The sequence below is a fragment of the Ammodytes marinus genome (genome assembly GCF_949987685.1).
Source record: "Ammodytes marinus genome assembly, chromosome: 6".
In the NCBI taxonomy this organism is placed as follows: domain Eukaryota; kingdom Metazoa; phylum Chordata; class Actinopteri; order Uranoscopiformes; family Ammodytidae; genus Ammodytes; species Ammodytes marinus.
Genome location: NC_137235.1, coordinates 19,121,560 through 19,148,107, shown reverse-complemented (window position 1 = coordinate 19,148,107; position 26,548 = coordinate 19,121,560). Strand labels below are relative to the sequence as shown.

Here is a 26,548-nt window from a genome sequence, read left to right as displayed (position 1 = left end):
TCACACTGCTGAGCTGGACACCTGGAGCCAGCCAACCTCTGTGTAGGCCCCCGTCACATGCCAGTACACAGCTCCCATCAGTTTGATCCACACCATCTGCACCTCAGCCGGGAAGAATTCAGGGAAATCTTCAGACAGCACCTCCAGCATCACACCACACAGGATCTGTTTAGAAAGAGGGTGAGAATGAAAGTTGAATCACATTGGGTGGGAAATAAGTAAATCATATGAAGTTAATGTATATCTTTATATTGAAGTATAGGGTAGCAAGAGAGTGACAAATTGAGAATATGTAGCTATCATCAATGGCTGGTGGAAGACAGAGGGAATTATGCAGAGAAATAGTATTCAGTATGTAAAGTGAGGGCACAGTGGATATAAAGAATCCAATTCACTGGTAGAGATAGGTGGGCAAGGCAGGTGAGAATTGAAAGTGATAGCAGTGAAACATGAAAGCAGTGGGTGGACAGGGGATACAAAGGGAATGGAAATGACAAAGTACAGAGAAAGCACAACACAGAAGAAGAAGTAGACACAAAGGGAAGGCAACAATAAAGAGGGAAAAGTGGAAAGAGGAGCCATCTCCTGTTCTTTTCCAGAAATAGATTAATCCAACACTTCGCAATGGAAGGACAACTACAAGGATCTGTCATGGCCCTTGCTTTTGTTCATTACATCTTTTGCATTCGTCATTTCAGGAAAATGAATCAGTTTGAAAATGAGGCACTTGATATTCAGATTCATCTGCTGCATTTAGTAGAAGCGAAATAAATGAATTGCTTACAATGCTATCAATAAAGCACAGCAGCTGGCTATGGGAGCTAGTTTAAAATAAAATAAAAAGGCGCAATGCTCCCTGCAGTTGGGTCACATTAAGGCTGGATTACGTTTTCAGCCCAAGCGATCGTACCACAGTTTCGACCGTACCACAGTTTCGACCGTACCACAGTTTGTTTGTAACAGGACCGAGACCATCTTTTCAACAAGGTCTTGGTGTAGTTGTTTTGGTTTGCCCCCGGGTGTAATTGCCGCAAACACTCCTGGGTCCGATTCAACGGAACCAGGCAGATGTGAAAGCATGAATGATTGTTTGATCCATACAAAGTTTTTCATTAATACCAAGAATCATCCAGCGCTTATAACGATATAGATATATAGATTTTGTTGTTTGATACAAAACATTCACAAACAGCATGATCACCATTGTGATAAAACACAAAGTGATAAAAAATACTAAATAATGGCCCAAGAGCTCTTCACCCCTGGACATATCAGGTTAGGAGTTCAGGGATGAATCCTTCTAAAGATTTATCCACATAGTGATTAATTCAATCTTACAATGCATTCTAAAGGTAGTCTGAAGCTAGCAGATTGATGGTTGAATAGCAGTGATGTGGGATTTTCACAGCTGCAATGAACAAACTGTCGACCGCATTCAAAACACTTGAAGGGAAGAAGAAAAGTGTACGTTTCCCCTCTTCAATCAGATGAAGAGGAGATCATGTTGGAGTGTCATATTGAAAATTAGTCAACCATATGATCTAAAATCAAACAATGGATCATAAAGATTTTTAATTATACTTATTCTGATTTTGTCTTTATCTGCCGCCAACAGAAATATGTGATGTTTACCAGCAGGACTGATTTAATAAAGTTTTGTTATCAGCTGCTATTTAATACTTGTTTCTGTAATAAGTGTCATGAGTCATGTCTCACAATCATGATAATTGCTCATCTACCATTTTGTAAATTTTGTTAAAACTACCATCTTACTATTTGTAAAGGAGACCGTTGATGGTACGAACACTAGATTGAATATACTATGCAAGTCAGTGGTTGCTCGTGCTAGATCTTTCAAACTTTAACTCATGGTAACCATATTTGTCTACTACAAATAAAACTCACTTAGATGTCTACAACACAATCACAGATGATGTAAGTTAATGTGAAATTTGAATAATTCTATTGTTATAAGCTTTGACCTAACCTAACCATGTAAATGTACCTATAGGGATTCTGGAAAAAAAGAAAACAGACCAAAGTGGAACAGAATGTGACAGGATGACGGACAGCGATGCAAGTTATATACAAGTTACCTTGAAATACATGGGTTCCACCTTGTGTTTTAGAGCATGGGCCTTTCCCACCAGGGCCAGCACTGAAGACACTTTCTCTGGGTCATGGAGGTTCTCCACCACAGTGTTGATGGCGTTCATTACCCTGCGAGCATGATGCCGAAGTTGGCTGCTTCGCTCCATCTCATCGGGATCCTCCATGTCCTGGAACTGGCTGAAGTACTGTTTGCCTGATGGGAAGTTGATGAAGAATCTAAGGAGGCAAATACATTTCAGATGACTTGAGACTAGAAAAAAATAAAGATTTTTTTTTTTATTATCCCCCAACACTTTGGTCTGATCAGGCTGAATTATTTATTCGATGGCAGTTTGTACACACATTCCTGGTCCCCAGAGGATAAGTTCTGAAGACTGTTGGAATAGAGCTCTACTCATTATATAACTCTCCCATTCACTTGCTATCAATAACAGTTACACAACGTTATTTGGATAATAAAATGCCTGTTCCTGCCTTAACCTCACTGATAAATACTGTCAAAAGCATTGCGTTTAACAGCATGCTAGTACCTAACCTACTGCTAGTTTTTATTTTGAATTTGTGTCATCAATATTATCAAGTCAGATAATTCAACAAATTTAAGGTATGTATCACTTGGACCAACTGTCAGGGCTACAAGAGAGTCTTTGGTGATGGCACAGAATGATGCAAAATGGAACGCCACACAGCACACATTGAACATGCACTGCCAGCTCCTCACCTGTGGCTGCATCTATTGTCCAGGAAATTACAGGAGGAAAATGAAATATATTTTTTGTGTGGCAAATCATAGGTGGGAAATATTGAATGCACAACTATAAACACAAAACAATACAGGACACATGGGTCACCTGCAGCAGCCGGATCATCCTTTAATGTAAATGTTTATGTCTCAGGAAGAGACCACCCAGTGGCAAAGACACTGTTGATACACTCTAAAAAATAATTCACTGCCTCAACTTAAAAACCTATGCTAACTATTTGCATGCCTCTTTTTAAGTTGTCCCAACTTTTGGCATTATTGAGTTCATCGTACGAGTCTTTTGTAGTCATAATAATGCAATTACATGAGTAGATCCAACATAATTTGCTTCGACCTCTGAAAGCATAATTAAGTTGAACCAACTTAATATTAATTCGAAATAATAATGCAAATACATTAGTAGATCCAACATAATTTGCTATGACCTCTGAAAGCATAATTAAGTTGAACCAACTTAATATTAATTCGAAAGATATGGGAATATTAAGTGTTCAGATTACTTATTTAAGATAATCTGTTCAAATTACTTATTTAAGCTAATCTGATTTAATTTCTTTCTTTCATCGTACTCAAAAATGTCAACGCAAACAGTTAGCTTAATTTTTTGTGTTTGAGTAACTTATTTCACTTACGTAAGAATAAAGAAGAAACAGCAATTCCAGTTTTCACGGTTTATTTTAGCACTTTTACCATGAACAAAATAAACATTCCCACTTCCAATAACACACACACACACACACACACACACACACACACACACACACACACACACACACGCACGCACACTTTGGACATTACAATACATTTGAGGACGTCAACATGGGCTTTGGAAAATTCAAAAAATTTCACCATTTTCTGACATTTTACCGACCATAACACTAATCGATTAATAATCGATTAATCGAGAAAATAATCAACAGATTAATCGATTATCAAAATAATCGTTAGTTGCAGCCCTAGAACCAATAAACTGGCAGTTTAACTGCACAACAACACTTTGTTTCCTGCTGAATCTATTTTAAGACAGAAGTCTATTTTTGAGAGACATTACCCTCGGGCTGGCTTTCAGGCCATCTAGCTCAAGGAGTATTTTCTGAAATACCTCGAAGGTTTTGATCAGTTCTTTTGGGTAGCTTAGGTTGAGCGCATATATCAGCCCCATTAGCAAGGCACAAGCTCTTGGTACATCCAGGTCATCCAGGACTTCGGTTCCCTCAATGACTACCCTTGCGGTGGCAGTATCAGACATCAAGGAACCTCTCCTGACAACAATCTTTATCACGTCATCAGTGACGTCCATTTCTCCATCCTGGCATAAGAAGGTCAGAATAAATATTTCAGTGTTTTAAGTCATACAAATAGGAGTAGCAAAACGTACAGTTAACTGTCTGATCTTTGGTGTCCAGATTTACCTACCAAGCTTTCTTTGAAGAGATCCTCCTCATTTTCTCTGAGATACACCATGAGACACCGGATAGCCACCTCTCTCCTCCTTTCCACTGAATTATCCTGTGAATGAGAAAAACAATCTCCATTAGGATGCATTTTAATAATTACATAACTGGGAAAAGAGGACTGAAAGGTAAAGTGACAGGGGTCTGGACTGAACCAACTGACTGAATATTTTTTTCTTTTTATCAAATATAACACACTTATTTAGTTTACACCTCAATTAAGCGTTACAGAAACATCACTAGCATGTTCCTCTTCTCTTTTTTTTGCCTGGCCAAATAGCAATGTTTTTTTAATTGCTCTACTAAAAATAAAAATAAAGTGTAGTGCCACCCCATTAATTGGATTAAATCCAACCCATAGAGGTGAAACAGGAGAACAGCACATAAGAGCTGAGCTGACAAATCAGAATTGTAGCTGCTGGTTTGTGGGTTGGACTTCAATTGTTGCTCTTTTAAATTAATTAATACACAGGTAGTGCATAGAGTTATGGAAAGATCTGCTTAAACTGTTAGCGTCTTGTACAGGACAGAAATGGACACATTTGTTTCAACAGAAGGCTGAGGAGAATTAAACAATGAAAATAACAAAACGTTTACACCAAATATTTTTATCGGAGTTGATTTTGTGGCATAAAACTGCAATGATTTTTTCTTAGCCTCTTTGGGGAACAGGACCAGGACCAAGCAGTATACAACATGTGATATATTATCCCATTCAAGTTATGGTGGATGTTTCACATGCATTGTGTCAGAAAAGTCCTGAATACTGAATTGAGCCTTGAATACCAACGTAACAACGTAGTGGACTATTCTAATTACTCGGCCAGCCCTGATGATCACACAACCTAGCACAACCTAATAAGAATAAAACATTGATTCATACCTCTTGCAGCATGTTACTTATGCGCTGGATCTTCATTTTTGCAGCTCCTCCTGTTGAGGAGGCCATGGACATTATTTTCGGGGAGTACTGGTCCAGTTTTGCCATGAACGTGGTTTCCAGGTTTGCAGTGGTGATTCGTCTGAATTCTTCATTTATCTGCACACAACAAATGAAAAAATAAAGGCACAATCAAATAAGACTAAAACAACTAAGTAACACTGCCAATTATATTAACATATTCACCTGTGCAGCATCAAAGAGAGCAGGCCATCGATCTTTGAAGTCACTGACTGGTGGTGCAAGATTGACAACTTCCTGCCTTCGAATGGAGAATGTCATTGCCATTTTCTCATTGATCATTTGACTGTTGTTTCTCTTCTTAACTTCAGTAAGGAGCTCCACTCTTTGGTGTTCCAAGCTTTCTTCTGTCTCTCCTTGTGGGTGGGGCGGTAAATAATTTACCTCAGCCTTTCTTGGCTTTTTTATATTCTTTGCAGGTGCCTTCTCATGTGCTCGCTTTTTCTTTCGTGAGTTCACATCAAGCTCAGGGCATCCAAGCCCACTAAGTTTAGATCTATAGGTGCCCATTTTATATTTTAGTCTTTGTTGCCATGCATAGCATCCATTATATGATCCAGGTTCTTTGAGGCAGGGATGCTTTTGAACAAGTGCCTCAGCAACTTCGGCAAACTGTGCATTTGTTGGGTAGGCAACATACTCGAAGATGCTATCAGCCAGTCTCGCGAGGATGTCCGAAAGGATTGTGTTAAAGACGAGTGGAATTCCATCCTTCTTGAATGCCTTATTTCCTGAGGTAAGCACAATCTCCGTGTCTCTGCCAAAGTGAGGTATTGGAAAATCAGTAGGCCAGCATTGCGAACGAGTCCCATGTTCAGGTGATGAAAGAATCAGGGTATCCGGCTGCGATCCAGATGAGTTTGAAGTTTTGACAGAGGAAGCTGATGTATGGACGGAGGTCTCTGATGCACTTTCGATGGAGCTCTCCACATCATTAAAGGTCAGAGTGATTGTGGGAGGTTCGACAATGTGAATCACTTTGATTGTGTCCTTGTCTTTTATGTCATTTGTTGAGGCAAGAGAAAAATATTCCTCTCCAAAATCAGCATCCTTATAATGTAAAGTGAAGTTCCCATCAAGCCCAAATGTCTCTCTCACAATAGCCTCAAGTTCTTCCACTGTTCCAGGGATTCCATGAGGTAAGTCCAGTTTCCGAATCTCATGGTCCTGAAGTATGATCCGCAGTTTGGCTGGATGAGACATTGGTGCATCTTTAAGAGAAAAAACATCACTTCAGCTTGAGTTAAACCAGACTACATCAATTTACATGCCCAGAACATGGAAAAACCAGAGAATATTAAAACGGATAATTTCAGTTAATTTTTTTTAAGCTATGTTGCATTGTTTTCTTACATGAGCCTGCTTTTTAAAGATATAATAAAAGATCTTAAGACATCAACAACTCGCTTAGATGCCAATAAGGTACATAAATAAAATTGGGAGTCGCACAATTATTTGGCATTTTTAATCTTTGCCCTCATCATCTTTTCCATTTTAACAATGTAAAACTATAACTATGCCTCCAGTTACTTTTCCACAAAGTTAGCTTTCACATTACACTGTAAGTGACATTTTCTCAGAATATTACACAGAGTAAGCCTTAAGTTTCTGTAAACACTTCCTCTTTTACAGATCTTCCTGCAAAATAAAGAGCCCATTTATAGATTAGATTAGTTTGACAAAAAGGTTTCAGATACTTATTACATGGCAAATGACAAAAAAAAGGACAGCATTTTTTTTTCTCTGTTCATTAATGCTTTTCACTCAAGCATAACACATTGTACAACTACAAAGATCAGGAACATGACCTGGCTTACAGTAATGAAGTCATTTCACAAAAAAGGCCCAGCTATGATAACATCTCACCATCTCAGAGATAAGTGGGGCTCATGTCTAAAACTACTTATCTTTTTACATCTGTACATTGGTGGGGTTATCAAAAGCCTAATCTCTTCTTTTCAGTGAGGATCCGCATGGTTATGATTAGGACACATCAGAGTAATTTAGGTGTAATGACTACTTTGCCCTCTATGGTAAGTAGATGTAGCGCTTCTGGGTCACCATGCGCTTTCCTGCAACAGTGTATGCTGCCATTGGGAAGATGTCAGCCAACTCGCTTGGTTCAATAACTTTAACACTTCTTGTGTTTTCAAGCTCATAGCTTCCGAGATGTTCAGAATACCATGCACTTAAACATTTCACAATAAAGCCAACCATCCCATGTACAACAACTATCTGAATCAGCTCTACAAAATCTGGAAGACCTCCTGTCGAACCATGTGCCAAGATCATTCCAGAAGAATATTTGGTGCCACTGTAACAAACTGTGTTACCGATCTGGACAAAGAACTCACCAGGGAATTTTGTTTCCAGTGCTTCCTTTATGTCTTCCCTCAGCACCGTCAAATCCACGGTTGATAGTTGTGTTACCTGTAGAGAAGGTTGGACAATGTTATTTCCATGTAGATGGTATGCAACCATTAACTGATGCTTCACTGAGAGAGATAACAGAATGTTTCGAAAACTGTGGGTATGCCTGACCACACGCTTAAAAAAGCTGTGTTTAGCTTCAAATCGCATAGACCACAAAGACACAAGTGGACCAAAAGCCTTTATCAGCTGTGGGTAGTGCTCTAGAAAATGATGCTTCGGAAGAAGTCTTTGTTGAGGGAAAGCATCCTGGAATCTGTGTCGATGCTCAGCAATCTTGCTGTCAAGGAAACAAATAGTTTCATCTGTATGAATAACAGACAGGACAAGTTCAACTATTTGCTTTAGGTTCAGAAGGACCAGCCATGTTGGTTCATTCTCTGGTATTCTTTCTCCAAGTATCAGGGGGAGGAGGCGAAGCAAGGCCCAATTTTCATGGGCATTCCCACCAACAGATTTTCTTGCAGCAAAAGTCAATGGAACTGGTTGTGGTGCATCCGTTTTATCTGCCCATTTGTATGGGAACTCTTTAATTAATTTATTCAGCTCGACAAGAGTGAAATATTTCCCTTTGATTAATGCATTTAGGCACAGTGCTAACTCTAAAGGTACAATACCCTCAAAGAGATCATGTAGCAAATCAGGTGGGTAGCCAGATAAAACATCAAAATGTTTTAGTTTTTCAGTCAGTGGGCACTGTCTCTTCACTCCGTGACAATGAGACCCACTTGTATCTCCCTGTGCAGTTTGAACATGCACCATGTGTTCTTGTTTTGTTCTAGGAAGAAATGCTCCAGTTCTAACTTCACTTACTTGGAACTGGGATCGTTCTCCAAGACAGAACCGGCAGACATACGAACTTGAGAAGCTCTCCACAAATCCTCCGATAGAGTGCGCGCCAAGATTATCTGCAACAACACAATAAACAGTACCATTAACTCGTATGCCTAATGACGGAATGTAAAGTCCTTCCTGTTCTAGGCTGGTAAGATCTTTGAGTAGTGGTTCTAGCACAGCACTATATCCAAATCGTTTTATATCATCAGCCTTGCAGAGAATGGCTAGGTAGATTGATGTCAGCGACGATCTGAGCAATGGTGGTACATTAGCTAAAACCCAGTACACAGCAGTAATTTTGTGCTTTTTCCTTGACGTGCCAAGCGGATTACACACTTCAAAGTCATCCACATACAGAATGAGAGAAATGGCAGGATTGTTTTCTGATAACAATGTATTGTTTTTAAAATGTGTGCCATCATGAAATGACTTGTATTGAGTGTCAGAGCTGCTGTCTGTGTCACAACTGTGTGTGAGTAAATCCTGGATCTCTTTTCTTTTCAAAACCTCATGTAATGACTTCAAAATAGGTACATATTGGAAACTTCTCCGCTCCCTGGCACTAAGCATGTACTCTATGGGTTCCACTACAGAAAAATTCTCCTTGAAATACTGTCTTCTTTTGTAGGAGGTGGAAAGAGGACCATCTCTCCCTAAAGATAATGTAATTGGATTGTTCTGACAGATGTCTGTCACCATCTCTGAGAGTATCATATCATCAACCACAGAATTATGCTTCGCTAAGCATGACTGTAAAATCTCCTTTAAAATAGGACTTGAAGCTGATGAAGAAATAAAGTGGAGTTCTTCCACTAACTCATCAATACATCTGTGAGGTACATTGAATATGCTTTCCAGTTTAAGGACAAGGTGGCCTAATTTTTTCTCAATTAAGCTAGGCAATTCTCTCATTTCTTCATCCCCAGGATGTTCACTCCCTGCACTTTCAGTGTCTTCCTCAACAGTAGGATCATCTCCTGCATTTAAAGGATTGACATACCTCACTAAAAGATCTGACTTGAAGTCATCCACTGAATGAGGGGTGTGTTTCCGGGACCTATGAGAGGCAAATGTTCCATAAATGTTAGTTTTGAAATGACAATTTTCAAAAACACAAGTGACAGTTTCTTGTTTTTTTAAATGACGGCCGATGTGCTCAAAGTATTCTCTTTCCTGGGATATAGTGCTTAAAGAGCAACATGGACATTTAAAAGATAGAACTTCTGTACATGTCACTCTCTCACGGGATGAATGGCTTCTTGACAGATGATTTCGCAGGCTCCCCCATGTTTTAAATGAGCAATAACACTCCCAATAAAGACAAGGCAGAACCTCTACATCATGGCCATAATGTCTAAGTCTATAATGCTTTAAAAGATTGGTCTTATTTGGTGTTTCAAATTTGCAAATCTTACAGATCCAATTCATTTTAAAAACTGAGGTTAATTACCTTAACTTAAATTTCAGGTGTACTGTTATCCAACAATGATCTCTCATTCAGGTTTTTAGTTCTTACAGCAGTAACCTCTTCCTTCCTGTTTTGAATCCTTCCGCTTGCAAAAATTACAGACAAATTGGAGGATTTTGTGTTACTTTAACTTTTTCCCTAGTGCAAATTGCAATCAGTAATGACAAACTACACTAAAGGAAAGTACGAAGTTATCATAATTTGACAGTGAACCCTTATGAAGCAATACAAAAATTATAAATGCAGTTTTAATATTGTTGTATTTACTTCTTTAATCTAATTAATCCTTCCTATGTTGTGAAAAGTGGATTTGAGTACCAACCGAAAATGAAAAATTTAGGAAAAAGTCAATGAAAACGTTTCAAGCAGAAGTTGTGATGACTACAGTCCCATTTACCTGTTGCACATTATGCAGTAGATTTTTGAAAGGGGAAAAAAATGTTTTATATGTACTGTAGTAATAGCAAATCGAAAACCAAGTACCTCTGTGTTACAAGATGGTTCAGTTAAGCAAACACAGAAAGAACAGAAAAAACAGAAGCCTGCATTAAACTCTAACTGAAAATAAGCCTACCAGTATATTTGTATGTTAACCTGATGTACTGTGTTCGAACTAAGTAACAGCTAACATGTCCTATTATTTTACATTAGCTACAGAGTTGGCACGTGCTGCTTCCAACAGGATTAATTATCCAACTTCGCCCGAACACACACAAAAAAAACAACGTGAAGACCAACACTTTACCCAGTGCCACACACACTCACTTTTGTCTCACTTTTAACTCATGTTACAAGTGCGCCATTAAAGTTGGCTTGCTCTGGAACAATACAACCGAAAAAGGCTAGCTAGCTAACGTTAGCTAATGCCGTAGCCTACTATCAAGCTGCTAATTTAGCTTAGACTACATTTAATTTCCGGTGAAGTGCCGCGTAAAAACGATGTATTGCACTGTGTGATGATACAGTTGGTAATTGTGGCGAATAAAAGCAAAACGACTTAGTGCTGTTACTTACCCTATGATAGCATACTCGACGTGAACTCTGGCTTCTTCCCCTTCTTTCACTTGTGGTGGACAACGTGGTCTGGCTGTGTGACCGCAGTGCGTGGCAGCGAAACATGTCCGGGCAAATTCAGGCGCCTACTTAACTTTCAAAATATGTACAGTTGAAACTAACCAGAAAGACAAGTTGGACTAACTTATTATTTCAAAAGTGTTGAGTGGACGCATAAATATTCATTCAAAATTGATACATTGATAAGTTAACACATTCTTCTAAATATTAAGTTTGACCCACTTATTTAGAATAAGTTGTCAATGGAATAATTCAAGTTCATGTAACAAACTCGTTTTTTTATGCTGAAAAACGTCTGTATTTTAAGCGTAATGAACTAATCCCCTGAATCATTTTTTAGAGTGTATGTAGCAGCTGACCTCACAGTGTAATTCAGAGCAAGAAGTGTACTCGGTTTGGTGAGCCTCTGACTTTTCCTTTAGTGCCAACAACAGGTTGACAGCTTTTAGTGAAACTTCCCAACAACAATGACAGACTGGTACAAATATTCACATGGCCCAGAGGATGGACCGTAGTGACTCATATGACCATAGAACTCTTTCTGTATAGTAGGGCTACCAGCAGGTCAAAGTTTTGCTTATCTTGTGAAATATCCCAGCTTTGGTCTATCGCCACATAACTTTCTGCAGACATTGATGGTCCCCAAAAGATAAAACCTAATGACTTAGCTAATCATTGAAACTATTTTCCATGTTTGTTTATTTTTTATGTTTCTGAACTGCAGCTGTTACATGTTAACAATGGCTGGATGCTGATACCAGAACGAGGGCCACATAACGAAACACTCCCACTCCTCTTTATAATAGCAATCTTGTGATAAAACCAACGGAAAATTTAAAAACAAGGACATATCCTCGGATGTCAGTATTAAAAAAGGACATTAATTAATCTTCTATAAAAGAGAAACTTTCACATTTAAAAGAGATTTGTTTGCCCTTATACACCAATGTCATCAATTCAGTGTTGTTCACACACACACACACACACACACACACACACACCCCAGTTTCTTTACTGCCTATTAAATGTGTATCATCATATACACCATCAGTGTGGTAGACTTTCTTTTCAGAATTCTTTGTAGTGCAGCAGCGCTGATTAGGCCCCGAAGGTTGAGATTGATCACAGTCTTTGAGCGTAATTGGTTGCAGGTGTGCTGAAGACTGGAGTTTAATTTACAAGGACATCTGGTGCTGTTTACGTGAGTCGATCATAATGAAAGACACCGTCTGAAGGCAAAGTATTAAGTAGATTTAAAAGCTGTATATTTCTCTTTCTTCCATAATGTCCTTCCACTGTTAGCCCGGATGTTATATCTACGTAAAATATTTATTAGAATGTACTTAATGATTTGAGTTTTATTGCATAACTAATACATGTTAGTATATTGTACTTTTTTGTAGACATAGTTGTATGTGTGAATGATTTTAAGTTGAATGGCTTGACATTTTAAAGTTTTAGTCATGGTCACCTGCATTTTTAAGTTTTAGACAGTCTGTTGAGATGGAGCCTATTTTTTCAAACATTCAGACATGCGCAGATCGGTCGTCACGTACTTGGCCGTGCTACGTGACTCTCACTCTACGGAACATGGTTGGGGAGGAGGTGGTGCAGCTGGTCCCCGCTTTAGAGTCTACGGTTATTTTCATCGGACTTATCGTGCTTCTTGTTCTCTGCACACTGCTGTGGTGAGTAACTATTTTATCCCTGTGCAAACCGTGTTGCTATCTTGTTGTAATAGCCTAATGCACGAGGTTTAGGCCTACGTTAGCTCACTGCTAGTCGCGGAGCTAGTTAGCTTACTTGCAACTGTTGCTGATAGCCAACCATGCTGTTAAATAGTTTAGCATCATGGTCGGACCTCAACTCAACTTTGATAACGTAATTTTGATAAACATGTGCCAGAAGATTCGAAAGTAACCTAATATTAATGCAGAATATGGAGTGTTTCCCCCAGCATTTATTTAAAAAAAAAATTCATGCTGTAGCGCTGTGTATATCCACGTGCAGATGATGCAGGCCCTTAATCACGTGTGTCGGAATTGCTTAAAATGAGTAAAACGTAAGTCTACCTTAAAATGGTTATAGATAGTATTAGTTATGTAATTTATATGATTGTGTGTCCTAAGTAGGCCTACCAGCTTTTTACATTTGTCTGTGGAAAATGAATACAGCAAATTGCTGCGACACAATTACTTAAACCATACAATTATGTGACTTGAGAGATTCTCATTGATTTTTTTTGTTTGTTTTTGTATTGCTGAATAGTCTTCGTCGTTTTCAATTTATGCACTATATTGAAGCAGCGCGGTCAGCGCAACCTCGGTCATTGCAGAGCGTCCGTCTCCGAGCCCCTCTCCCCCCTAAAGTAAAGTCAGTCCCCGCTCCGCTCCACTGAGTCACCGTCAGCTCGACGGTCCTTTTTATCAAAGCTCTGAACATGAAGCTCATCTCCCATCTCTCTTAACGCTGACAGTTTCTGTCGCCATCAGCTTTCAATAATAGATTAAATCGACTTGATCTGCAGATAATTCGCCTTTTTAGTTCATACAATGTATTTGTAACTGAGATTTCAGTAAAACATATTATTTTTGTGCATATAGATTAGCCTACTTGTCAATTACTATGATGTGTTCTGCTATGGCAGCGGTTTTCAAACTGTGGGGCGCGCCCCCCTTGGGGGGCGCAGGGTTATGTCAGGGGGGCGCGGATGAATATGTAAAAAAAAAGAAAAACTAAAAAAAAAAAAAAAAAAAAAAAAAATTTTCTTTTTAGTTTTTCTTTTTTATACTAAGATCACGGCATAGCTGGACACAAGTTCTTCTGCTTCGTTCCCCTCACTGCATTTAAATGCATTCATTATATTACAGAGAAATAGGTCTCGTTAAAGAAAAAGAGCACCAAGCCCAACCCAGAGGACCCTGCATACATTTTGTTTATTTTCAATTAATATTTTTATGGAAAATCCATGTGTCCTTCTTCAATAGCTTCTAATTCATCAGACCCAGTGTCTCCAAATTATTTGTTCACACAAAATTCCTCATATTTAGCCTCTTAATTGTCCTCTCAAAGTGCACCAGATTCATGCATTTCACTTTAAAAAGGTGAAAAAAGATCTCCCGGGGGGGCATACCCCCGGACACCCCTAGGAGGGTCTGGTTCTCCACTGGCTACTATTCTCCTCCAGCAGGACATTGGAGGCACTAGCGAAAAAACACTGGGTGTGTGAATTACATTTAACTAGTCAATAATTTGGGCAAGTATGTCTGCCTATCTTTCTCACTCCGATGCACACTCAGTCAGTATTATCCATGCTTAAAGGAAGCAGGATTAAAACACTGGATTAAGATGTTAAAATGTATTAAATGTGTTTAAAAACGCACAAAAATGTTTAGAATGTTTCAAAAACATGTTTAGATTTGTAAAAAAAAATACTTTTTTTTGGGGGGGGGGGCACCGTTGAAATTTGTTCTCTGAGGGCGGGCTCACTCTCTCACACTTTGAAAACCCCTGTGCTATGCCTATTTTCCCTTTCTTTTACTTTCTGATGGTCAATGTCTTTAATTCAAAGGGATGTTGTCAACATTTTACTTTCTCACATGTTATGTGTGGAAAAAAGTATTATGGTAGAGCATTTAATACGAGTTTAGCTTTGACCCAAAATGTTGTCATTCCTTGCTGTTCTTGATATCCATATTTCATTACTGGGCACTGTGTGGTTAAGGCCTCATATCTTTCACCTGCACTTAAAACAACATTTGAGGTGTAGTGATGATAGTGTGTACTTTTGAATAGTTGCCTAAAATATTTGTGTTTTTCTTAACTACCTCCTATTCAGGCTCAAACAGAGGGTGACATCCCAAACTCCCCAAATTGATCTAAGCAGTTAAAGGTATGTCAGCTGTGCTTCCACATTTAACAGTTATACTCAGTATTTGTATGTATTTTTTTAGTCGGAGTAAAAGTTTTAAGCTTACTGTGCCACAGTTGGATTACATCGAAAGCAAATACATTTTAGAAAAGGAAAATTAATTGATTCCTTCAACAGAGTGGTGGGGAAAAAAACTTCTTTGATGCACGTGACCATTTCTCTCCGGGCCTGATGGACCTCTTCAGGAAGAAAAAAGGTTCCACCGGACAGCTTTTGACTCAACTCTTTAGTTAGACAAAGGTGGTTTCATTTGACTACTCTCTCTGTTCATCCTTGCTCCTATCTATTCAGTCTTTTCTCTCTTCTTCTCTTTTCTCCACAGTTTTTTATTTCCTCTTATCTCCTCTCCTTACTTTTTTTAACATCTGCTATTGTACTCTTCTATACTTGCAGTCCTGAAAATGCACAATTTAGCCATAAAAGATGGTATGTCAGTTCTGGAATTTATTTGATAAATACATGTGAATATCCCAGCAAACTGTGTTGTACTGTTCACTATCTTCTAGACAACACATCCAACGGATATCAGGTGCCTTTGCCTTCGGGGATTACCTGTCATCTTGGGGGATGATCCTTCTGCCTTTTTCCAAGACCTGCTCTGTAAGTAATTGTTGTACATTTAGTTCATTTAATTTAGTTTGTTAATGAGGACTTGTTTATTAATTCTCAGAATCATTTAATTGGTTTTCAGTATTTCCCAGACTTAGACTTGTTTTTTATGGACAAACGCATTTTAACAAATATTTTCGAGTATCTGCGTTGTTCATAGCTGAAACTGGAAAGATTTGACTTTTGAAAATGAGCTCAAATTAACATTGGACATCATTTTGATCTTGGGTTCTTGCTTCTGTCTTTTACTTTGTGTGTGTCTGTCAAATCATTTTCTAGCTAGTGTGCCATCGAATATGGTTTGGTAGATTGGCAGCAAAGGAGAGCTAACCCACTTTTAAGTCCAAGTTCTGAAAAACCTCTCCCAGAAACTTATGTTGTATGACTCCCTTTTAATATTTATCCACGTGTACACACACACACACCCCGTACTGTCAGTGGTTAAAAGTTGCACTCGTGTCAACTGAAGGTTGGTAATAGCTCCTTGGCTGCCAAGCTACAAAATCATTCATTTTAATGTACATATCCAACTATGGCAGTTGACAAAACGTCCGTTTAAGACCAGTATTGTTTTAATAATAATTTTCAGTGCCATTTATATTGTACAAAGCTTTTCATTATAAACATTCAGAGGTACTTTTAGGTGAAAAACACAGCATTAGCTCACTATGTCTTCTCCCTGTGAATCTGTTTCTTGTTAGGATGTGGACGACAATGACTCCTACAGCCAAACTCCAGTGGGGATCCTCAGCATCGATCAAGAACATCCTCAACTCAACCCTTCCGGAGTAGGAGTCGTCTTGGAGGGGAGTGTGGTAGTGGAAGATCTGGCCAACCTTCCTCAAGACTTCTGTGCCCTTTTCGGACTGATTTATGCCCTTCACCTGGACTATCCTAAGTACATGAAGAACACTTTCCACTTCATCCAGCATGTAATGCTCAACCTTGGAAGGAATGTAATAGGGGGCAGGGGTATTTTCGAGCTTGAGGGCTTACACTTTTATAGTAACATGTTCAGAGTTGGGAATAACGCTGTTTAAAATAACGGCTTATATTGTTTTGATGTGTTTTATTCAGTGTGGATGACATTTTAACTGTCAGTTAGCGCCATCATGTCAGTCAGCCGGAGCGCCTGTTTAGTGAAGTTTCTTTTTTGTTCTCTCTCTGTTGTGTGAGCGTGCACGTTCCCGCAGTAACCATCTATCAATCCACGGTTGAAACGTGCTCTCCCTGAGTTTGTTTGCATCGCCCTTGTGAGTAAGTGCATGGAGTTTCCCGATCTCTATAAATTATAATTTATGCACGTTATTAAATGGCCGCGGTTCGCCGGTTGCAACAGCTGTTTAGCGTGTCATCATGAGCCGAATATTGCTATTGTTATTTTGCTGGGATCTGTATGCTGCTGTGCAAGTTAAAGAAGGAAATAAACAGCGGATAAATCCTTACTCCTCCTCTCATTGTTTCATGCTTCATAGTCTGACGTGTTTGGCCTTAAGTGGTGTTTTAGCCGACACCCCTGAAGTGAATCCAGTGATATTAGCAGATCAGCACGGTACATCCAGCTAAAGATAATGTTCCTTGAATTTTAAGTTTTATTTCCAAGAATATGGTTGGATTTAAATCAATCTAAATAAGAATGTACTTTTGTTGTACTTTTTTCTTTAACAAATCAATCATTTAAAGTATAAATACAAATATTACTCCCAAACTTAAAATGTTAAGTGGAGAAATTGGGTAAATCAATTGATACTACAAGAGATTTTAATTTAAATGAAATTTGCATATAATCTATTGAACTTAAAAATAATATTCACACAAACTTAAGAATTTAAGTGAAGTTACTGTGCAAAGCAATTAATACTACAAAAGATTTTAATTTAAATCAACTTTGCATTTATTGTATTGAACTTAAAATAACAATTGCAATCAACTCAAGTTTTAGTTTTACATTACTTACTTTTTTAAGGCAACCGGTTTACTGGAAAGTTTGAGTAAACTCTACTTGTCCGGGTTTACAGTGTGACTGAAATCTACTGTTGAGAGACTTAAAATCAGGTCTGTTTAGATAAACCCATTTATTACTGTACCCTTTACTTTGATGTGATGGCATTCAATTCTGACTCATGCGAGGTCTGTAGTGTTAGAAAGAAACTATAGTCAATGATGTGCCATCATGTAAAATGATCAGGATTAATCAGATTTAGGGCCATAAATATCTGGACCAAATTTTACGTAAACCCAATCCGATAGTTGTCGAGACATTTCGGTTCTGACCAAAGTGGCGGACCGACCTACAGACTGACATTGCCATCCAGCCATCGACAAGTGTTGCCTAAAGTAAACCTTAGTATAGATTATGGGAAATTAAATAATACTCAAATAAAAGTAGCTAATCTGTCCTGATTTGAAAAACCTGAATAACTATTTCAATAACTGGTCAGTACCGAACATCACCTCAGTGCTTTTTTGGGACACTGGATTGTGTTTGAGGTCTGTCCAGTGTATAAAGCGAGTTATATTAGCTGCACATGTAGTAAATTCCATTCTTAATCCACCCTGGTAGATGTAGGAAGAGAGATTAACAAGGGAAAATGTAAATTGTCTCATAGGGATTCTCGTAACAAAGTTTTGGTTTGACAGTTTTTCATAATAGCCAACTGACAGTTTCCATGAGCTTAGATGAAGTGGTATGTGAGAAATTAGACAGATTGTTTTTACTGACAACAATAACGTATAGTTGTTAATGCAGTGCTTTAGGAATTTACATACAAACACTGAGTAAAACACAGATGGATTTACTTGCACGCACGCACACACACACACACACACACACACACACACACACACACACACACACACACACACTTCTGCTCTGACCCACTTTAAATCTTGTCAGCGCTCAAGCTGACTAGAATTGCAAAAGTACAGTTATTTCTCAGTCAGAGTTTGGCCCTGGGCAGCTCAGCTACACTACATCCACAACTCCCAGATCCTATGTCATGCTAGGCCTACAAAGGCTCGGCTTGCCTGTGGCACTGTGTAGCTTGGCTCTACCAGCTGTCACGATACAGAAACACTCTTGTCCTCAATGACAGAAATAATACAGACTTTCTAGAAGCTCTTGTTCTGCTTAGACACAAATTAAAGTTAACTGCAGCAGCGCTTTATGGTCTTTTAAAACAGAGTGCTGCAGCAAAAGATTGCAGTACAGAAATGCTGATATAGGTTTGATGTTTTATTAGAACCAGTGCGAAAATTACACAGTTGGTCCACCAAAGGGCACTGAAAAGTATATTTTTAACTTTAAGATGTCCCACTTAGTATTATCTTGGTCACAAAAAAACAACAACTACTGAGGAGTCTATCAGCTTTAGCTAAGGAGCACAAATCCCCAAATTTAGCTACGGAGCTTTTGGAAAGTTTTTTTTTTTCTAACTTTATTTATAATGCTTTTCTTGTATGCCAAGATACTCTTAGTACACTAAAACGCTGTATATTTAAACATCAGAATAAAGCTAAAGACATAGCACTCATCAAGGCTGAGTACTTATCGGCCAAACTGCCAACAAGCACATGTTTACCTTTAATGTAAGATTGCCCTTTAGTTAAGTCCTGTGATAAAAAATAAATAATTTTTTTTATTGCAATGGCAGGATGAGTCACCCCTTATCTTTGAAGTGTTTCAGATTTGTAATACTACATGTCCATAGAGGCATGGCGAGAAACAGTCTGTCCCTGTATCAGAAGAACACTGGTGTATAGTACTTTGGAGAGCTCTCAGCACTTTATTGCACCTGTCTCTGCATTTAAATGAAGTCATCAAAGCCAGAGCATCGCCATTAGTGGGGCTTCTTAATCACACTTTGATCAGAATAGAAGGTTTTTTATAATTCTGTGGAGTGCTACGAACCATCTTGAGCCTCGCCGCTTGAACCTTGACGAAGATGTCTTGTTCGCAAGGCAAACTTCATGGCCTCCAATTTAATAATTGATAAATGAAAATAACCCTTGTCCTGATATTAGTGAACATAATCAACTGAAATATCTCAGCAACTTCTAGATAGATGTCACCATGTCACTAAGGTACATGCAGCTTTGTTTAATGTGCGCTTTATGAGTGAATGGCCTCTAAGTGTACCATTTATTACCTTCACAGATACCATGATGCATTTATCAAACACATTTGAATCCTGCTCCAATGTCCTGTTGTAAATACAGTACGAATTACATCGTTTTAATAAGGTGAGAATGGTGCAAATGTATTTGAATCCTCCCATCACATTGCTGTCACTGCTACAGTACTATTTGAGACAAAGACTGCAGGGTTTCATGTATTCACAAAGCTGCCATGTGTACTGTTCTGCTGACGCCTGGAGCGCTCTCACTCTTTGGTGCAATTGCATTTGTACGCATTGGTAAGATCAACTGAGGGTATAGTTACTGTCTATCTAACATCTCAATGCATCCAAGCAGATGAATTGTCATGAAAATGCAAATCTGTGTTCACATGGGAGATGTTGTGCACTGATCTCAACCATGCAAGACTTTGACCCAGTGTCCGCCTCAGGTTATGTTAGGTAACTAAGGAACTGCCAGCCAACTGTAGATTTTCACACTCTTCCTGCACCACAGATAGAATAATGACTACGTTGTTTAAATGCTGAAACATTCAGTCAAACTGATTAGATCAACAGAAAAAACAACCATTTTTATAATTGATTAAGCTTTCAAGTATTTTATCAAACAAAAATGCAAATCATTCACTGAGACTTGTTTTTGGTTCATACGACAACCTGCTCATAACAAATTGCCCCAGTGAGATAAATAAAGTTATTTGAATTGAATTGACAGGATTAGATCTCCATGAACTCTTGAAGTTACGTGTAATACTGTGTACTAACAGTGCTAATGAAGAATTTCTAAAAGTAGTTACAAGGAACTTTCAGTTTCTGTTGATTCTTGCGGCACCTTTGGAAAAAAGCGGTAGTATTTTTACAACACCAGTGCCCAAGCACATGGTGGCGGTGCACTGGTGTTGTTGTTGTGATGTCCAACCATCAGATAGAGTCCGGCAAGTTACTATACTAGCCAAGAACAGTATCTTATTTGTGTTTTTACACATTGGTTTTTTCATATACCAGAAAATAATTCCCTTGTTTCCAATCTTTTATTCTATGCTAAGCTAACCAGCTGCAGGGTGAAGCTTCATATTTACTGTATAGACAGGAACGTGTTGTCGAAACTTTCGCTAATCAAGAAAGCAAATTTACAGAAATATGTACTGTAGCTTTTGTACAGTGTGTAGTGGGGAATGATTTCCAGATGCTTGGCCATCTTTTACAAATTATGAATGGTTGAAAATTCAGGCCAAAAGCTGATGATTTTGTGAACTGCATGTCATGCTCACAAAAAATATAATCATTGAGTTGCAGCTCTTGTTGTCTGGAACCCTTTTGATATAATATGTTTTTACTGTTACTTTTAAGCTTGGAGAAGCTCCAAGTTCTCAATATATATGTATACCAGAGTCACCAAACTACTCCCTGGATATGTAATGTGCCTCGACAGCTTTGGCATTTGACCCACTGAGATTTGAAAGAATGAAAACGAGAAGGGAATATGGCAAATTGAGGGAGCACATGAATTATAAGAAATTTGAGAGGAGTCACAGAACCTTTTATATACTATTTATGTACAGAACACATGTAGCGATGCTTGGTTGGAGACATTTAAGTGCACACACAAAAGATGCTCTATTCCACCCCTTCCCCTCAGGATTCTCCTCAACCCAAGCCGAAAATCGGTTAGTCTCACTCACATCCCTCCCTAGATTTAACTGGCTGTCCATTTTAACATGCCTTTAAGGGCTTTCTTAGTGTAACACTGAGAAATTTAGATGGGGACATTCAAACCTATCAAGTCTTTCTTATTTGATATAAAAAAAAGGAGCAGGAAAAACACAGTCAAGCCACATTACATCTAATTTGGTCTACAACACTTTGCAGTGAAGCTACGCAGAGAAAAAGATTAGGCTCTTGCAGTGGTTGAGCAAGAGCCGTGGATAATTTAAGAAAAAGGTGCTTGTATACAAAGATGAACATTTGTAAGGGATACACTCGTATACAGTGCTGTGTGAAAGTTTGTGAACCCCTTGAGCCTTTTGGAATTTTATTTATTTTAACCATTATTAATTCATTTTTATCAATACCAGTATTTTTTATATGAAATAAATTGTTTATCAATTCAACATTTTTCTTTTCCAGAAATCAACTGTTAAAACAGATAAAACAAATTATTTGACAAATGTTGTATCTGCAAAAGTTTGTGAACCCTGAGCTGCATTGCTTAAATGGAGCAGGTAAACACAATCAGATGGGCCAAATTGAGTGATGAAATGGACCAATGTAGTGAGAGATCTTTAGGGAAGAAATTGGGCGGCACTAGATAGAACAGAGATCAAACCAGGTCAGTTTAGGCTCACCAAAGTGAACCCATACAGGTCAGACATGCTAAAAGCGAAAAAAAATCTCAGAGGATCTGAGGAATAGAGTTGTGATGCTGCACATTTGTCTGGGGAATTGATAAAAAAAAAAGTTTGAGCTTCATCGGTCCACCGTGAGGCAAATCATCTACAAATGGAGAGCTTTAAGAGTGACTGAATATCTGCCTAGAAGTAGACTTCCTTCAAAAATATCCATAAGCACCACAAAAAAAGTAATTTTTCAGTTAAAAGCCAACCCAAACATTACATCTAGTGATTTGCAGACCTCTCTTGCAGCATCTGGGACAGATGTGCATGGTTCCACAATAAGAATAAGAATAAGAATAAGTCAACATGGCTTTCAAGGGAGGGTTGCTGAAGAAGCCTCTACTCTCAAAAAAGAACAAAAGTGCTTGTCACAACTTTGCCAGAGAGCACCTGGAGATACCTGAAGTCTTTTCTGTGGACAGATTTGTCCAAAATTGAACTGTTTGGTCACAACCAAAACCGCCATGTTTGGGCAAAAATGCAACTCTGCCTACCACCAAGAGAACTTTCTCCCAAGTGAAGAATGGTGGTGGCAAATGGTCTGCAAATCTCCAGATGTAATGTTTGGGTTGGCTTTTACCTGAAAAATCGCTTTTCTTGTGGCGCTTGAGGATATTGTTGAAGGAAGTCCACTTCTAGGCAGATGTTAAGTCACTCTTAAAGCTCTCCATTTGTAGATGATTTGCCTCACGGTGGACCGATGGAGCTCAAACTTTTTTATATGAATTTATAGCTGTCCCCAGACAAATGTGCAACATCAAAACTCTATTCCTGAGATCCTCTGAGATTTTTTCCCCTTTGAGCATGTCTGACCTGTATGGGTTCAGTTTGGTGGGCCTAAGCTGACCTGGTTTTATCTTTGTTTTATCTAGTGCCACCCAATTTCTTCCCTGAAGATCTCTCATTACATTGGTCTATTTCATCACTCGATTTGGCCCACCTGATTGTGTTTACCTTGCTCGATTTAAGCAATGCAGCTCAGGGTTCACAAACTTTTGCACATACAACATTTGTCAAATAATTTGTTTTATCTGTTTTAACAGTTGATTTCTGGAAAAGAAAAATGTTGAATTGATAAACAAACATCTGTTATTTCATATAAAAAATACTGGTATTGATAAAAATGAATTAATAATGGTTAAAATAAATAAAATTCCAAAAGGCTCAAGGGGTTCACAAACTTTCACACTACACTGTATACATGAATAGATGTAAATCTTTGATGCATAAATTGAACATACTTGAAGACTCAAAGAAAGCTGGGAGGTTTGGACTATGGAATAGTTCTTCAGTGTCTTAATGAGAGAGTAATACGATGTTCCTTCCTTCCCTGCACTTGTCACAGCTCAGTTGTTGGTAAGAGGTTGAGGGAATGGCTACGGAGCATGGTGTGTGTGTGTGTGTGTGTGTGTGTGTGTGTGTGTGTGTGTGTGTGTGTGTGTGTGTGTGTGTGTGTGCTTGGTACGTTTTTAAATACTATATTGTAAATATCTAATTCTGTGGTAAAATAAAGGTTAGTGCCTTAATCATGGTGTCAATAGATCATATTGGTATCCCATTATTTATTATCTGAGGAACAACAAGGGCCACTGTAATTTAAAAGGGAATATCAGTCACTATTGTAAGAAAGGACTATGAAAAAGTGCATTTCTTTCAGGGATCATATGATCTCACTGGGCTCTCTCGACGGTTGGCCACACATTACGATAAGCATTCACGATGGTCAGGGAGAAGTCTCGAAAGGTTCTCAATTTCCTTGCAGGGCCACACTGTCCTGTTGCTGGAATTTTGAACATGTTCAAACTAATTTACTTTCAAAATAGTCACATAGTCGTTGCAGGTGTCTAGAACCCGTCTCAAGCCCTTCTCAATTTAGTTTCTGTGAGTCAGAAAGTGCGAGAAATGTGAAACAACTTTGCAAGGGATTGGCGAAGTTCGCTCAATGTTTGCTCGAAAATCACGTGACATGTATGCGAACTCCCAACAAAATTTGGTTCAAATTTCGGCAGGAGTTTGTGCTACATTCGCAAAAGTGTCGTAAGTAAGTTCCAAGTGAAAATTGTTGCTAATTCGCATATCTTCTCAACATTTTGTCTCTCCAGCTTATCTTCAACTAGTCTAAGGCCTTTAGATGGATGCAATGTTCCAAGATGTAACCTCATTCATTCCAATGAAAGCAGCTTTATGGGTGCAGAAGCTGTAAGGTTTTTCACATCACCGGGTTTGTATAGGCACACAGAGTATACACATGAGAATCCTGCTTCGGCCGTGCTGGCTGCATTTCTGATGATACAAAGACAGCTTAGAGTGTTTGTAACATCATATTGTAATTTTTGTGTATAGGAAAAGTCATTTGACATGACCTCCAGTTGACCGTGGCCACTATGGTAAAATCGGTACACAGCACTGTTACGTTTGAATAAGGGCTTGGAAAGGATTTGCAGAAATTAGACATAAAGGTACAATCTAGTGACAACCCTATCACAATCATGTTCACACAACCATCTACAACTTTTGAACAAGGACACTGGGAGAAATCATGACAGGCATGTGGCAAAGCAATTAAATATGTATAATTAATTATACTTATTTTTATATTGTACTTTATTTCAAGAATCTGATAGCAATGAAAAGTTAATGTCAAACCATGCTGATTCCTACTATTACTGAACATATCTTAACCTCTAATGCACTGTTCATATGTGCCAAGTGTGTTTTTCTGAAAAATGTCAAACAAATTATCTGACTCTTTATTCATGTGATCTTTGTATTTCATTGGATATCCACCACCAACAATAGAAAAGGGCAGTTGTTGAAAAATCAAAGTAATTCCCAGCCTGGAAATCCAGACCATCTGGCTGGACACTCTCCATTGAAGCTCATTAAATATGTCAAGAAATCCTGAGCTGTGCACGCGCCGTCAAAGCCATGATAGTAAACATCAAAGATGACTGTGGATATGTTGTTTGAGTTTGAGACGGCTTTGGCCTCGACCCATTACGATTTGGAAGACGGCACTCAAATCTTTCATTAGCAAGTAAGAGGAATGTTCTGTTTTGCCGACCGACCACGGTAAAAGTTTAATTTAATAGATAATCCCGCTGTTCGCTAAACAAACGGGGCTATACGTCACCTTGTTCCTTGCTCTGATTGGTTGTAGTGCAATCCAATTGCTTGCAGTGGCATTTGAAATGCACGAGAAGGAGCCGCCCCTTGAGTTGGGAATTGCTATTGATTGTGGCCAGACCCTCTATCGTCCTAGATATGGGTCTGGATTTCCAGGCTAGGTAATTCCCCATTCACATCAGGAAAGATTTAAAACAATCAATGAGCCTTAAATGGCACAGAAGAGAAATAAAGTCAATGCAGAATCTCCTGAAATGTCTCTAAGTGTACAGTAAATACAATAAAGGTTTTACAATTACATTTCAAGATAAATTCATGTGACTCTATTGCCACTGTAACATTAGAGATTTGTTTGTTTACAGTGAAACCTTGGCTGATGTTGAAATGACCTTCATCTCCCTCCATCTGTCCTTCATGTGTTTCATGCAAATACACAAAAGATCAAACTGTATAACAGTATGACTAAGAATGCACTCGATGGTTTGATGATCGCAGAGCATTAACAGAAAGTTCCAGGATAAAGTGCGAGAATATAGCATACTCATCCAGGCAAAGCTGCAGATAGAGAAAGCTCAACAACAAGCAGGGAAACTGAACACACAGCTCTACACCTAACTGCATCTTAAACTGCGAACAATGTATTTGATTAACTCTTCTTTCGAAAGTTAACACACACACTTAAGACAATAAAATCCTCTTCTCCACCTCTTGACACAACTCACCTTATGAGCACAGACACGCCCACATCCTCGCAGTTCTTGTAGACGTGCCCCCACGTGTCCTGGATGATCTCTCTCTCGGTGTCAGAGAGCGGCTCGGTGCGCTCCGGACGATCCTCGCCATTCACCTCCCCTCTCCGCACTCCCAACAGCTGTGGGGGTGGAGGTGGTGAGGGCGGCGGCGGAGACTCCCTTCGAGACATCCTCCTGCGGCGCAGCAGCCTGGAGGCTCCCAGCAATGCCCGGGGGAGGTAGGGAGCGAGGGAGGGGGGGAGGGAGACTGAGAGCTGTGACCCCACGGCGGGAGCTGGATGAGGAGAGTTGAGGTGAGAAGAGGAGCAGTGAGGAGGAGGAGGAGGAGGAGGAGGAGGAGGAGGAGGTGGAGGAGGGGATAGAGAAGAGAGGATGCAGGCGGTGCACACACAACCGATAAAAAGAAAGGGAAAAATGAAGCTCCCAATCCCCCCCTGCCACCCACCACAGCGCTCTCACTCCAAACTCTCCTTACGTTTGTCCTCCTTACAACTAAAAACTT

General features: G+C 39.0%; 1 protein-coding gene across 1 annotated transcript; it reads right to left on the bottom strand.

Annotated features, from left to right (window-relative positions):
• On the bottom strand, positions 1-26,216 carry cygb2 (cytoglobin 2; the record flags this gene model as incomplete). Its single annotated transcript, XM_080028971.1, has 3 exons — positions 1-165; positions 2,097-2,328; positions 26,017-26,216. 3 exons carry the CDS (start codon positions 26,214-26,216, stop codon positions 1-3), a joined length of 597 nt encoding a protein of 198 aa, XP_079885097.1.
• Between the last annotated feature and the right edge of the window lie 332 nt (positions 26,217-26,548).